The 15,309-nt window shown below is 42.5% G+C and overlaps 1 protein-coding gene across 6 annotated transcripts in view; it reads left to right on the top strand.

Moving 5' to 3' along the window:
- The first annotated feature begins 31 nt into the window (after nt 1–31).
- The window catches only part of LOC131469666 (membrane-associated guanylate kinase, WW and PDZ domain-containing protein 2-like), a 115,268-nt gene continuing 99,990 nt past the window's right edge, over nt 32–15,309 (top strand). For 4 of the 6 annotated variants that reach the window (XM_058644900.1, XM_058644899.1, XM_058644905.1 and 1 more), the window contains exon 1: nt 33–662. In XM_058644900.1, the coding sequence (XP_058500883.1) occupies nt 365–662 (298 nt within the window). In that variant the 5' untranslated portion in view covers nt 33–364. Of the gene's footprint in view, nt 663–15,309 lie in introns of all 6 variants that reach the window. The other 2 variants (XM_058644901.1, XM_058644904.1) reach the window with 1 other exon arrangement.

Raw genomic sequence — 15,309 nt, 5'->3', positions numbered from 1 at the left:
AAGCGCCTCCTGTTATTTCCCCTCCTCTCCATCCTTAAACGCCGAACCAGAACCATTCATCTCTCCCCTCCTTCAGGCTTCACATCCGGGTCATCCGCCAGTATCTGTCTCCTGCGTCTGGTCTGTCTGTGTGTCTGACAGAGGAAGAATTATTTCTGCCGCCGCCGCCGCCGAGCTCTACTGCAGCCCTCCGTCCGACTGCGCGGCTCGCCGAGCGGACACTGCGCCTGGCGTGCACCGCTGACGATGGAGCCACGGGTGCCGTGAAGCCGCTGCAGCCGCTCGCAACGAAAGGCAGAGATGAGACGGTAGGACCGGAGGCTGTTGTATGGGCTAGCCCGCGGAGATCTCACTCGCCCTAACCATGTCTAAGAGCCTCAAGAAGAAGAACCACTGGACCAACAAAGTCCACGAAGCCGTGATAACGCGTGGGAAGGATGGGGAGCTGGGGTTCGAGCTGAAAGGAGGCGCGGAGAACGGCCAGTTCCCCTACTTCGGCGAGGTGAAGCAGGGGAAGGGACTGATCCAGAGCGGCAAACTGGCCCAGGACGAGCTGCTGCTGGAGGTCAACGACATGCCAGTGGCTGGACTCACCACCCGGGACGTGCTGGCCGTGATTAAACACTGCAAAGACCCGGTCCGCTTCAAATGTGTCAAACAAGGTGAGACTCACGAGACACGAGACGAGAGCGTGCACACTTTACAGGGAGCTGTGTGTGTGTGTGTGTGTGTGTGAAGGTGTCAGTTGTGCACTCGTTATTAACACATAAGTCGTGTGTTTACGTGGACAGAACACAGACAGTCACACTCAGGCCTGTCTCCTGCTCACATGTAACCACGACGGCTCACGTCACCAGCGTCACTTTCCGTCATGATCATTATTATGAGTATTATTGTTGTTATTGATCGAACGCAGCCGCTGTTCGCTGGCTCCGTGTCACAGCAGCCTGGAGGAGGGGGCGTGTCCGTGCAGGCGTGAAGCCACAGCCTGCGGTTTTCTCCCCGCTTGTTTTGGTTGAGCAACCGGGCTCGTTTTCACCAAACAGGCCTGAGCTGTGGATCACATGTTTTCCTCTGTAGCTGCTACTACATCCCAGCCACACACACACACACACACACACACACACACATAAAGTGCAAAAATTAGTCAGAGAAAAGAAATGTGCATTTGATTTCCAGCTGAAACCCACTTGTATACTTATCTACGCACACACTATGTGAAGGGTATTGATAGGCTTTTATCAATACTGATTGATACTGATACTGATACTGTTGCTTTCCAGCAGAAAGACCCGTGTTTGTGACCCGGTCTGACTGAGGGTCTTCCTGAATGGAGTTGCTCTCCTTGTGTGTGCATGTGTGTTTCCTCCAGGTTCTACAGTCCACAAACATGCAGAGATGAATTGGACAATTGAATGTGAGAGTGAATGGTTGTTTGTCCTGTGATGGACTGCTGACCTGTCCAGCCTGTACCCCAACTTTCCCATCATGATCCCCATGTGGAGGATACAATGGTAGCCAATGAATCCCTTAATGATACCGGTACTGGTGTTATACTTATCGATACTTTTCCATAATTTGTTGCTGAAGGTTTGGTGGAGATCAGTGAGGCAGGAGACTTGTTACCTCATCACCAGACTCCGGTTAAATCTAATTAACTCTTCTGCAATGAAAGGATGTTCATGTTTTACAATAAACTGAATGACAGCCTTGTGACCTCAGCTGTTTTTATACCGGTCATTTTCCATCTCTTAGCAATCGAGAATGAGTTAACCGGACGTCTGAGGCTCTATCTACATCGTCTGCGGGATTATTTATTTACAAAAATGAGAAATAATGCTTACAGCATATTGAGTTAGCAGGTTCAAATTGAATCAAGTGTAACATACAGCCTTCAGAGCCGGGAGGTTCTGACGCAGCAGCAGAAAGCCCTGCTCTGATATAGTTGTTGTGTGTTATCCAGTTCACTCACAGCTACCTGTTTATATGTGAGGCAATTTGTGAGGCAAAATTTAGCAAAGGCCAAACCTTTGAGACCTTGTCCACCATGATGAGTGTAGTGTGAACCCCACACACTATGAACCATATGCACAGAGCTGCACTTAAACCTTGTATCGATCGAAAATGTTTACACTGTCTTTAAGTTGTTGTTTTTGTAGTTGACCCTGAGGGATTCAGCACGTCCTAACAGGACAAAGTCGCTTCACAGTCTCCACTCAATTCTAGAATCCGTTGTTAAACGCTCTCGGTAACTTCTGCAGACACTGAGTGTAGAACATCTCTGCGTCTTTGGCTGCCAGCTTATTGGAAATAGTCGGGCTGGCTTATTAAAAACCAGGAAGAGACCGTGCATATATTTAATTTGGCTGACATCGGCACATTTTGTCACTGGCACGTTTGTGAAGCGGAAAATTCCAGGGAACTGCATGAGCATTTTCCGATTCCCAACTATTCTGAATGACATTAATACCTATAGTGGCTCTGTTGGTCCAATTGCATATTGGCGCTTTGGTTCTGACCAAGGAGGAACCGGCAATACTGGTTCTTGGAGGTTTCTTGGAGTCGTGGTTTAAGCGTGGCAGTGTCGTGTCAGCTGTCAGCTTTGTGTGGTGTCTGTGTTGAGTAATTATTGTGCCTTCTGAAACTGGAGGCTTAGTGTTTCTGAGCCTGGCTCCTCTGGAGTTACAGCAACACTTGACTGAGTGACCTGCTTCTGTCAGCCAGTGTAACTGCAGACAGGGTCTGTGTGTGAGCCTAGAACATTGGATGTAAGGAGCAGCAGAGGAGATGTTTATCATCTCACTCTCTGAGGCTCAGTTTAAGTCTGAGTAACGTAAGTGAAAAAGGGCTGTGTGCTGAGCCATGAAATGAGCATTACAGCAGTTTGTTTCTGGGACATCAGTAAAAATAAGAAATCAAACCCATTTTTATTTTTGGACTCACAGAGGATTTGTCTCCGCTCTTCATCTGACTGCTCGCGCTCAATCTCGGCGTTTTCATGGCTTGTATTAATGCGATTGATTGTTTTGTTGGAGCTGCTGACAGAGTAAGAGCCTTGTGATGTGTGAGGGGTTAAATGCTAATGGGTGTGTATCTCACAGGTCTATTATCTCCCCCCCACTCTTATCCATTTAAACATGAGTCTGTCTCTTTATTGATGCACCCAGCTCAGACTGTTCACTAGCTGAATTGTCAAAATGTCCTTGACACGCTGCTGTTTGGACCTCTCGTTTGTTGCATACCTGTTGTTCTCGTCCCCTCTGTGTCTCTTTGTTGCCCGTGTTTTTAGAGAGCGGTGTTTAAGTGGTTGCGCTCTTGCGGACGACCTGTGACACAGTCACGGCCTGCTGAGGAATCATCTCGGAGCGGTTCAGTCGCTCGGCTCAGAGGCCACACACATGAATCAGAGATGGACGTCTGAGCGCCCGTGTGGACATGCACAGACATTTGAACATGCTATTTCCACTCAGGTGGAAAGTATAAACGCCGTCGTGTCTCTGAGGGAGTACAGCAGTGTGATGAACCTGCAGAACGAGGTCACAGTCTGTCCTGACCTGTGACAGGACAACGTCTGTCCACGTCCTCTGACCATAGCTGCATTATGACATGTGTTCACGTGGACAGGACCGGACACTGGGATTATCTGCAAAATAAAGCTTGTACACTTTTGCCGTTCTCCCATTCACCCCCATGTACTCACACATTCATACAGTACATATATCCCACACCTGTCATGCCCAGTCATATATGCTGCCATCACAGCTGTCAGGAGCAACTTGGGGTTAAGTGTCTTGCCCGGGGACACATCGACATGTAGTCCAGCAGAGGTGGACATCGAACCCACGGTCGTTGAATGATGTTCCTCATTCCCTGAGCACCTGAGTGTATGGAGTCAGAAAAGGATTATTAATGTCATTAATATTTTGAACATTCTGCAGTTGTGCATCATCCTTTGGGCACATGCTTATGTGTGAATTTCAAGGCTGAACCAATGAGTGGATGAATCGGTTTGAAGCTTTTTTCATGATTAAAATGAGATTTCTGATTGTTTCAGCTCCGTAAATGTGAATATTTTCTGGTTTCTTTGCTCCATATAACAAAGGAATCATTGAAAGCTGAATCATTTTGGTTTGTGGACAAAACAAGACATTTGAGAACATCATCATTTCCAGGTGTGATCAACATTTTTTAACATTTGGATCAAACGATTACTCGATCAGTCGTGATAATAATCGTCAGATTCATCGATTATGAAAATAATCGCTAGTTGCAGCTCTAGTGAAGAAGTAAAACAAAACAATGCTCACAAGCGATTCATTCTCACTTCTGCACAAGTATCCATGGAAATAATTGTTGCTCATTTGCGCTTTTCTCGTTTTTGTAGAGTTCTCTGTGGACACAAACACAAAGCCTACACTCTACTGCAGTTATCCAATATAACAATGCTACTATTACGTACATATTTTTATTCTAATTAAAATGTTGGCATCCACAGGAGTAGTTTGTTCACCTTACTTCAAATATGAACGTGGAAAAAACCCCTCTATCTCTAGAGAGCAGGCGGTGTGTTCTTACCTCCGTATATAGTCTCTGTGATCAGTATGTAAAATATTTGGATCTACTTCTCCTCTTCACCACACTGGTCTCAAAACAGCTCTGGAAACTTCACCCACACATCTATTTTACATAAAGCACCATCCAGGGCCATGCATTTATCTCCTCTGGATTCAGATGAAAAAGAAAGAAAGGCTTAAATTTAATGAGAGGAACTCTAAAGAGGGAAGAGGGTCAATGGTCAAGTCCTCCCCTACATACATCTTATATTCAGCTGTTCCACTTACAAGTTCATGTCAGTTCTCATCAGGCTGTTGAGGAGGTGAAGTGGACTAAAATGTTTTTTATTATTATTTGTTTAATGTTTTTGTTTTACAGTTATGAACCACGGCGTTCATTTAACAGTTTCACTTTTCAAATGCTGTTTGCACTCAGCAGTTTATCAACGTTATCGTGTCAAAGCTTTTAATTGTTTAGGTCTATGTCTTTATGAGATTAAAATGGAGTCATTATTTTGTCTGTCAAGTCTGTTCTGGCTGTTAAAATCCAGCTCAGCACAACAGCTGGTGTGTTACATCATGGACAGATGTTAGTTTAGGATTAATAATGATAAATAAAAAAAAGAAAAAACATGATGTAAAATCTGAATGTAATCTGATTAATTCTCTATGTTCCACAAGCACTTTTTTGTTGTTTCACTCAAACAACAAAAAGTTAATATTTGCAATGTTAATGTGCAAAATTTAACTTTTCCATTTGAAAGCTTAAGTTTAAAGTGTTCCGTTTTGTATTGGTGTGGTCTGGCTTGGTCTGGTCCTGGATGGTCTGCTCTGCTCTGGTCTGCTCTGCTCTGGTCTGCTCTGCTCTGGTCTGCTCTGCTCTGCTCTGCTCTGGTCTGCTCTGGTCTGCTCTGCTCTGCTCTGCTCTGGCTTGGCTTGGCTTGGCTTGGCTTGGCTTGATCTGGCTTGGCTTGGCTTGGCTTGGTCTGGTCTGGTCTGGTCTGGTCTGGTCTGGTCTGGTCTTGTCTGGCTTGGCTTGGCTTGGCTTGGCTTGGTCTGGTCTGGTCTTGGATGGTCTGCTCTGGCTCTGGCTCTGGCTCTGGCTCTGGCTCTGGCTCTGGCTCTGGCTGGTCTGGCTTGGCTTGGCTTGGCTTGGCTTGGTCTGGTCTGGTCTGGTCTGGTCTGGTCTGGCGTGGCTTGGCTTGGCTTGGTCTGGTCTTGGATGGTCTGCTCTGGCTCTGGCCCTGGCTCTGGCTGGTCTGGTCTGGCTTGGCTTGGCTTGGTCTGGCCTGGCTTGGTCTGGTCTGGTCTGGTGTGGTGTGGTCTGGTCAGGTCTGGTAGGGTTGAGGTTATTTAGCTGTAAGCTGAAGCTGAAATGTGCTTGTGACTATGAGCTGACTTGTGCTGTGTATCATGTAAAATGTGTCTGTATGAAATATCTAAAAGTTAAATAACACGTCAGTTGAAAGTTGAGCGATTTATTAAAAGCTTAAATGAAACATTTGACTGAAAGCACGACAGGATAGTTGCGTTGCTAACGTGGTAAAGGTGTTTGGACGTTTGAACGTTCTGTCCACTTTCCCATTTATTTCAGTGGCAAAAATGTCAGAGCAGAGGTTGAATATCATGCAAACTAAATACATCTGATCATTGTCCAAATGCACTTAACATTTCATAAAAGTTTGAGCAGCATTTCTATCATCCGACACACCTTTCACCTGTTTTATTCATGGCTCTGTGCTGCTGCTGCTTTCTCAGCTTAGTCATGAGACACTTCATAGAAACTCACGTGTGAACATTGAGAGTGACGTCTTCGCAAGTGCTGTGTGGGTATTTGCACAACACGCACACCGAGCTACACACCAACAAGTCCCCTCCCACTGATGCCCATGGATACACCCTGCTGTATAATTAGCTGTTCAGTCAGTTGTTATGGGGACTCATGTTGTTAGGGACATGTTGTTAGGGTAAGGGTTAAGGTAAGGTCACTAGTAGTTATGGTTAAGATTAGAGTAAGACTCAATGTGATGTCCTCTGAAGTCATGGAAACCTGACTTGGCAGCCTGGTCCTAATGAGGCAGAACCTCTTTTCTGATATTTTGAGTAACCCTTTTAACACCCAAGCCTCAAAATGTCTGTTAAAATGGCTTTTTTTGCTTATTGTTCTCATAAAAGGACCAGAAAATGTCCTGTAACTAAGTGCTTTTGCCCATTTTTCCAGAATAGCTGTCACTATCTGTCAGTTATTTACAATTTACTGCATGATAAAATAGTGTATCCTCTAAAAAACAAGTTTTATATAGAAAAAACACGGCGTGAGTGAAATTACCGTAATAACCACACTTCTCAGCTTTCAGAAAGCTTAAGTTTAAAGTGTTCCGTTCTGTATTGGTCTGGTCTGGCTTGGTCTGGTCCTGGATGGTCTGCTCTGCTCTGGTCTGCTCTGCCCTGCTCTGCTCTGCACAATACAATAATGCACTTATTGTAAGTCGCTTTTGGATAAAATGTAATGTAATGTAATGTAATGCTCTGCTCTGGTCTTGGATCGTATGCTCTGCTCTGCTCTGGTCTGGTCTTGGATCGTATGCTCTGGTCTGGTCTGGTCTGGCTTGGCTTGGCTTGGCTTGGCTTGGTCTGGTCTGGTCTGGCTTGGCTTGGCTTGGCTTGGCTTGGCTTGGCCTGGTCTGGTCTTGGATGGTCTGCTCTGGCTCTGGCTCTGGCTCTGTCTCTGGCTGGTCTGGCCTTGCTTGGTCTGGTCTGGTCTGGTCTGGTCTGGTGTGGTCTGGTCTGGTGTGGTCTGGTCAGGTCTGGCAGGGTTGAGGTTATTTAGTTTTAGTTAGTTTTATATAGAAAAAACATGGCGCGAGTGAAATTCCCGAATAACCACACGTATATGTTGACGTGCAACTTCTCAGCTTTCAGAAACCGTTGGATTTTTCCAATAACCGTAATAACGGTAATGCAAAGTGTGCTATCTGCGATATACGCTCAAATTAAGGGTTCAATTGTAAATTGTGTTGTGCTTAACTGGTCATGGTCAAGATTAGGGATTAAGATTATGGTTCGACTGTCGAAATGAACGGAAGTCAGGGCAGCGCAAGTATACAGTAGCTGCATAAACCTGGTCATGCAGTGTGAGTGTGTGTCACTAACCCTCTCAGTCATGTAAATCAGATACTTTAACTTTAATCTCTTTGTCAGTTTTATAACATCACACTGATCTTTACTACACAATAAAAAATAAAGAGATTCATTCAATGATGTTGCAAAATATTAGTTGAACTAATCTTATGGGGAAAATGTATATTGTTACAACACCGGCAGGATATAAACAAGCGTATATTTACTGTGTGTGTGTATTGTCACTGTATTTAAATGATATTTACAGTAAGTGTGTTGCTGTTGCTGTACATGTAGAATATTGCACACTAGTATGTACTACTCGTGTGTGTGTGTGTGTGTGGGAACAGAGGCGGTAACATTCTGGCCGCTGCAGGAAGGAGAGAATCATATGTAAGTTATACTCTGCCATGTTTACAGGCGTGCATTTACATATTTGCTGCAGAGATTTAAATACAGTGTCACTGACAGAACCCGAACACGCCACAGCGGGAAAAGCACAGGCATGAATAATATAAAATCAATGATGGCTGCAATCCATTTCGATTGCTTCAGTTTGCAGCGGCCTGTCCTGCTGGATCACGCTGGAATCTTAACAGAGGACACCTGAATCTGTCCAGTGATGAAATATTAACACGTCTGCTTTGAAATATGCTTCTTACCTTAATGAGCTATTTCTAATTATTGATTTTCCCGCATAGTAAAGTGTGAAGCAAGTAGAGTCACACTTCATCGGAGGTGATAATAAGACCACTTTCAAATGATAATAATAATAAAAAAACATATACTATTATTAGATTTTCTTATAAAAGCAGGTCTATAAATAATAGTGTCGTGTCAGTTTGTATTTGAGAACGTGATAAGTGTCCCTCATATGTGATTATCGTCTGAGCCGCAGTAAGCAGGAGGGAAGTGCAAACACAAACAGCTGCTCGAGCCACGGAGGCAGATTTATAAAAGTGAAGTGAGAGGTGTTAGAACATTATACGGAGACGGCAGAAGTGCGAATGCGTGCACGCGTGAAAGAGCAGTGCATAGTTCTTTCTTTCTTGAGTATGGCGTTCAGTGAAGGTGTGAGAACACACACCTTGGGAAACAGATTTCTCATCTCTGTTATTATCTTTCTTGGCCATGGTTCTTCATTTACAAAGAGATAATTAAAAATTATCTCTCAATTATTATGGTGTTTCTTTCACCATGACTAAAAAACAGTCGTCCTCTTCCTTAATAGAAAAAAAAAAATAAAGCTGCAGGAGGGGCATGTTTTCCATCGTAATGTTTGATTTTGATCATTAAATTTCACTGCTGCTCATTCACAGTTGTTGGTAAATTCAATAAAAACACGAGTTACATAATATGTTATCATGAATCCACTTCCAAATAACCCTGCACTCTCTCTTCTTTTCTTTTTTTTTTGGTTGCCTGAATTAACATTAGTATTTTTCCATAAATAGCTATGGAGCAAATTCTGTGATATAAATAATGATAATGTCAGCTATTTTGGGATTTATTTTGGCCCTCATCCAAGCCTCACTCCACAAATCATTTACATAGAGCAGGATGTTATTTTCTTTACCTGTGGCTAAATGCAGCCTTAAAGCCACAAACATGCCACCGCTTGCTGATATTGCCCTTTTTCTAATGTAATGTTCTACTTTTGAAATGGTGTGTTTTTTCTAGTGTGGAGGTGTCGGAAGACCCCAGGACATTTCATCCACTTTCGTTTATGAGACGAGCGCCGCATGTTTTCCTTTCTAAAGGAAAAAGCTACATGAATTGTGAAATGTTAACATGACCTTTAACAATTGAGTGGAGCACAACGAGCCTCCCTGCAACGCTGTGCCGCAGATCTCAGGCAAAGCTCATACAGGCTTTGGTGTTACATGTGAATGAAAGTGTAAACAGGAGTTCAGTAGTGTATTACATCTGAAATAAGAGGACAAACATTATTGTTAATTACAATGAACTATTTGCTTATGATGTGCAGCTGTGAAATGTGCCTTTCATCAAGTAGCAAAAGCCCAGTATCAAGCCCTGGGGAACCCCTGTGGGCCAGTGATGGAAGGTGAGCATTTGTCCTTGCCATGATTCAGAAGGATCACCCAGGAAAGACCTCTCCATATTTTCCGTGCTCCATAAACCGCAGAGAGTTGTTCACACTTAACCCTTGAACACCTAAGCCTCAAAATGTCCCTCTGGACTTTTTGTGCTTTTGCCCATTTTTCCAGAATAACTTTCAATATCTGGCAGTTATTTACAATTTACCGCATGTTAAAATAGTGTATTAAAGCCCACGTAGACCGGAAGCTCCAATTAATTAATTGGAGCTGCGTTTGTGTGTGTATCTGCGTCATGACCTCGTTTATGAAACCCTAAAGTTTCAGAACAAACAGTTCAGCCACTGCTGAGAAAATAGTGTTTTATTGTTTTCCTAGGCTCTGCGAAGCGGATCGGCACTTCCTTAATTTGATGTCGTCATCAGAAATCCTCACCACTCCTCTCACCACCGTAGCGCCTCCTGGTGCGGGCACTAGTCCGGGCACATCCGGTTGCGTACATTCATCCGCAGAAGAAGAAGAACTACTCTGGTTGTAGCTGCTGAGATGCAGAGCATCCACCGTGCCAGAGGGGGAGCTGTGTATCTGAGAGCTGGCCTATCTATTACGTCACTTCCAGGTACCTGGCCAATCACAGGACAGTGGGAAAGCTCTCGTTGGCTGGCCAATCACAACACAGTCCACATTCTGGGGGTGTGGGGTTATATTTAATAAAACACTGTTGTTGTTGTACACGAACACCAGATTTTGCGTGTTAAATTTGAAATTTGAACAATGTAAAACATATTTAAATCAGATCATTTTTGTCTCGATGTCCAAAAATATCTCTCCTCTCAGCATCCCGCAACAGCATGAGTGAAATTGACCGTAATAACCACATGTTGGCTTGAGGGCTGAAACAGTTACTCGATTGACCGATTATTAATCGATTACTAAAGGAATCGTCAACTATTTTGAGTGTTTTTACGGAATTAAAGCAAGTTTTCTGATCTTTCAGCTTCTTAAATGTGAATATTTTCTGGTTTCTTTGCTCCATGTAACAAAGAAATCATTAAATCTGAATATTTTTTTGGTTTTAGGACAAGATCACAAGACAAGACATTTGAGAACATTGAGAACATTTGAGGTTTGAGAAACACTGATTGAACATTTTCTGACAGTTTATGGACCAAACGATTACGCGATTAATCGAGAAAATAGTCGTCAGATTAATCGATTATGAAAACAATCGTTGGCTGCAGCCCTAGTTGTCTTCAACATGCAACTTAAGTAATTACGGTAATGCAAAGTGCACTTGCACAAACGCGTTGTCTGCGATACACTCAGTGTTAAAGGGTTTAACTCCCAGGAATCCATCCTTCCTTCCGTTTTCTACTGTTTTTTCCTCCACATGAGCGTCGTAGGGGGAGCTGGAGCCAAGCTGAGCCTAGCTGACATAGTGAGGGGGGGGTTGGGGTCACATCCGGCCGGGACAGGTTGCCAATCTATCACCCAGGAATCCATTCACACTAAAGTGATGGTGTGTGTCAGTCGTGACGATCACACATTCTTCTTCATTCTGCTATACTTCACTATATGGATCGTGTGCAGTGCAGATCATGCAAAGTATATGAATTACCATGAGAAAGGAGGATTTCAACGTGTGCATTTGAAGACTATTGAAGACTATTGAAGAGTACAGACAGCTACAATGTGATGGTTTACTTTAATGAGGCTGTAGCTGCAGTTTACTTTTACAGCGTGTGACAACAGAGCAGTCTCAGTGGGGGAGGCTGTTTATAAAGACAAACAGACTTTGATCAAGGTAGACCTGTTTAAACCACACCTTTATTAAAGATTTAATAGTAAAGTATCTAAAAGGACAAGACAAGACTGATTCTTTCAGGTCCTTTCTTTAGGGTTTCGCCACAGTGGATCGAGCCTCCATCTTGTCCTCTTCTGTCACTCCGACTGTCCTCATGTTTTCCTTCACAACATCCATGAATCTTCTCTGTCTTCCTCCAACATCCTATAACGTCCAATACAATCACACTCCCTCCTCTGCACGTGTCCAGACCTTCCCTTTCACTTTTGCCGCTATCCTAATGTCACACATGAGCCCTGACACTCGTCTCCACCCACTCCACCCTGCCTGCACTCTCTTCTTCTCCTCTCTTGTGCACTTTCCATTACTTTGGATGGTTGACCACAGGTTTTTAAACTCATCCACTTTCACCACCTCACTCCCAGGTTTTCTGTCTTAGTCCTATGTTTCCAACATTCTTCAAATCTTTAAATCCTTTTAATGACGTCCTCCATTTTATAATTATTTTTGTCTCTGCTATTGTGTAACGCTGACTGAACGTAAGGAGCAGCAGAACTGAAAACAACATATACAGCACACACACACACACACGTTCGACATTCATGACTTGAGGGGACATTGCATTGACTTACATTCATTTCCTGCAGACTGACTCTAACCTTAACCACAATTACTACTGGCCTAATCCTAACCCAGAACCTAACTTTAACCTATCTTCACCTTAAAATGTATGCTTTTTGCTTTTTTGTCCCCACAAGGAAAACAAGTCCCCATAATGTGACTGTGTAAACAGGTTTAGGTCCCCACAACATTAGTAATACCTGGATACACACACACACTCGCTTGTCCTACATACTCACCAACAACTCTCCTGTGTATTACATCGCACCGGCTGCATGACTTCTGGATATGAGTGTATCTACAGTAACAGAGAAAATGTACAACCACACTTGAACACGACCGTATAGAGCAGGGCTACTCAACTCTGTGTTTGTTAGCCACAACCTAAAATTAATCATTTTAATAGAATATAAAAACACATATAAATGATCAAGTTAATATTCAATAACAAAAAGGACAATTTCATAAGACCTTTATGAAAATAAATGTCGATTGAATATTATACTTATAGATCTATATGTGGCTGTTTTCTGTACTTCCCTCATTGACAATAAAAACAACATACTAACTAGACAAACATCATTAGACAAATCACTTGCCAAAGATATCAAATGAAAACACAAAATGTGAACAAAATGAACAAACTGCCATTTAAGTGAATCACTTTGCAGATTAGCACGTTTCTTCTTTTGTAACAGAACGAATAAGTCTTAAAAAAATATTTTTTCAAGCAGTTTAAGAAATGATCTAGATGACATCAGAAATCAAAGTTTTTATCAGCTCTGCTTCGGTGAGTGGCCGGACACTCCTTGCTACATTCCATGCAATTTTGAACGATGCCTCAGGTCAACAATTTGTTGACCGCGAAGATTTCCAATTAGTCTGCATATCCTGTCTTTTGTTATATCGTCAACTTTGAAGTCTTTGTGACAGCTATCGTGGTGACCATGGAGATTTGAACGTTATGGAATGGACTGTTTCTGGCAGAGAAGACACACTGGCCATTTTTCTTTTTGTTTTGTTTTAACCTTGTACATTTTCAAACGTAATTAATTATGTCAATTGCTAAAGGACCAATTACACTTTTTAAGGGTTTTTAGCATTTCTCCCTCACATTATCCGCCAAATTATAAACAGAGTATGACAGCTGTAAATTCTGGGGCAAACCCCTGAACCTCAGAGTCAGGAAGGAAGTATTCTGCACTACTAGTATTATGTTGTCCTTTGTTTTTTTATTGTGTGTATTTGTCACTTTAGGATCACGACTCATTTCCATTTGCTGCGTTTTCTACCATAGAACCTCTACAATCGCTGTGATTCCACTCTGCTTCATGACGTCTGGACAGATTGTCCACATTGTAATAATAGAAAAAGTCCACAAATTTACTGGAACAATCATGTATGATTTGGAAATTGGGTCCAGTGTAGTAAGATGGCCACAGTCGGGATTTTTGATGTATTGTTCTCAGTTGCCAACTTCTCTGACTTGGCTGTAACTCGTGACAGTCCCCTTCATGTCGGGGACAAATACAGCAGAGGGAGAGGAGGCAATCTTCTTCTACTCTCCTGTCACTTTGTGGGCGAGAAGCTTGAAAAATCAATGCATAACATGTTCACTCTGTTGGTATTAATAACTCACCAAGAGATGAGTGCTGTCAGTGGCAGAGGATGGTTTTATTGAGGATAGAAGCTGCTGGAGCTCAGCTCAAGAGATGAAACTCGAGCTCAGCCATCCAACGACCAAATCTAACTGGTCCACTTAAGTGAATCAGGTCAGCGCAATTCTCCATGGACACGATGCACGGGACAATCTGGGGCTGTGCTGCTGCATTTTTGTTTGTGAAATATATTTAGAAATGATACAGTATTTGTGCTTGAAAGTCTGACTTAAAGAAAGATGTGTTCAAGCCGTTGTGGTTTTGTGTGAGACCTTTTCTCAGGACTATGACAGGTGGACAAATGATGCTCGACGGATGCTTTAGTCTCCTGTTAATTGTGTAGCAGCTGTGTGGGTGCGATGACTTGTTGACCTTTCTTCATTTTCTCTGGTTCTGACACCTTCATGGTTTCAGAGGATGTGAGTCAGGTCTTTGAAGGGGTCTCGAGAACAACATGACTGATGAGACAAATGGTTGATCAGCTGCTGATCGTCAACATGAAAGTACAACCTTTACCTTAAAAAAGAAACTATAAAAACGTTTATTTGGCTGAGAAAGAAAATCTTATGAGTATTCTTGTTGAAGAGTGTGAGAAATGAATAATATGAAAGTAGCATCTTTAAATAATAAAAGATTATAGTTTATAATTATATTTTCTGAATTCTGATTAAAGTCTGAATTTTTTAGCTTAAAGTCTGAATTCTTAAGATTAAAGCCAGAATTCTTGAGATTAAAGTCAGAATTCTTGAGATTAAAGTCAGAATTCTTGAGATTTAAGTCTGAATTCTGAGATTGAAGTCTGAATTCTGAGATTAAAGTCTGATGTCTGAGAGTTAATATTCTGACTTTAATCTCAGAATTTGTCTCCTTTCTATGGAAGAAACTAAAAATAATGACATTAATATGTATTAATTTAATGTAATTCAAGAAGTTTTATATTTCACAGCTCGTTAAAAAAAAAATGTTGGTTCACCAACTGACTTTTATTTATTAAAAAAATAATTACCTGTTACATTTACATATTACAAAGTTAAAAACAAGGATTTCAACTCATTAGCCCAGGGGCGACCATGTGAAATATCCCAATTACCAAATTTACATTTATTATTAAATACAAAAAAGTCTGTGGTCAAACAAATGTATTCCAAGGCTGGATTATTTAATATTTATGTCTAATGTGTGATGGTTCCTTCTCATATCTCCACTAATGCCTAAAAGAGCTGCCAATTTCTGTATTCCCCCAAAACAGTTGGATGACTCTGTAATGCACAGACTTGCACGCGCAGCTCCAGAATGTTTCCCACACCAGATGCACAGCCACAGGCCCTGAGTTCAGTGAGGACTCTGGAGCTGAACAACTCCACAGTCTCTCACCTCGTCAGGCTGCATCCACCTGCAATGAAATGTGTGTTTCCTTGTTTTCAGAGTCTGTGCTGAAACAAGAATCCAGCCCCCCCGCGTCGATCGTATCCTATCACATTCGGTCAGGAATGGCT

This window comes from Solea solea, chromosome 12, assembly GCF_958295425.1.
Source record: "Solea solea chromosome 12, fSolSol10.1, whole genome shotgun sequence".
Taxonomy (NCBI): Eukaryota; Metazoa; Chordata; class Actinopteri; order Pleuronectiformes; family Soleidae; genus Solea; species Solea solea.
This window is presented reverse-complemented; position numbering and strand designations above follow the sequence as displayed.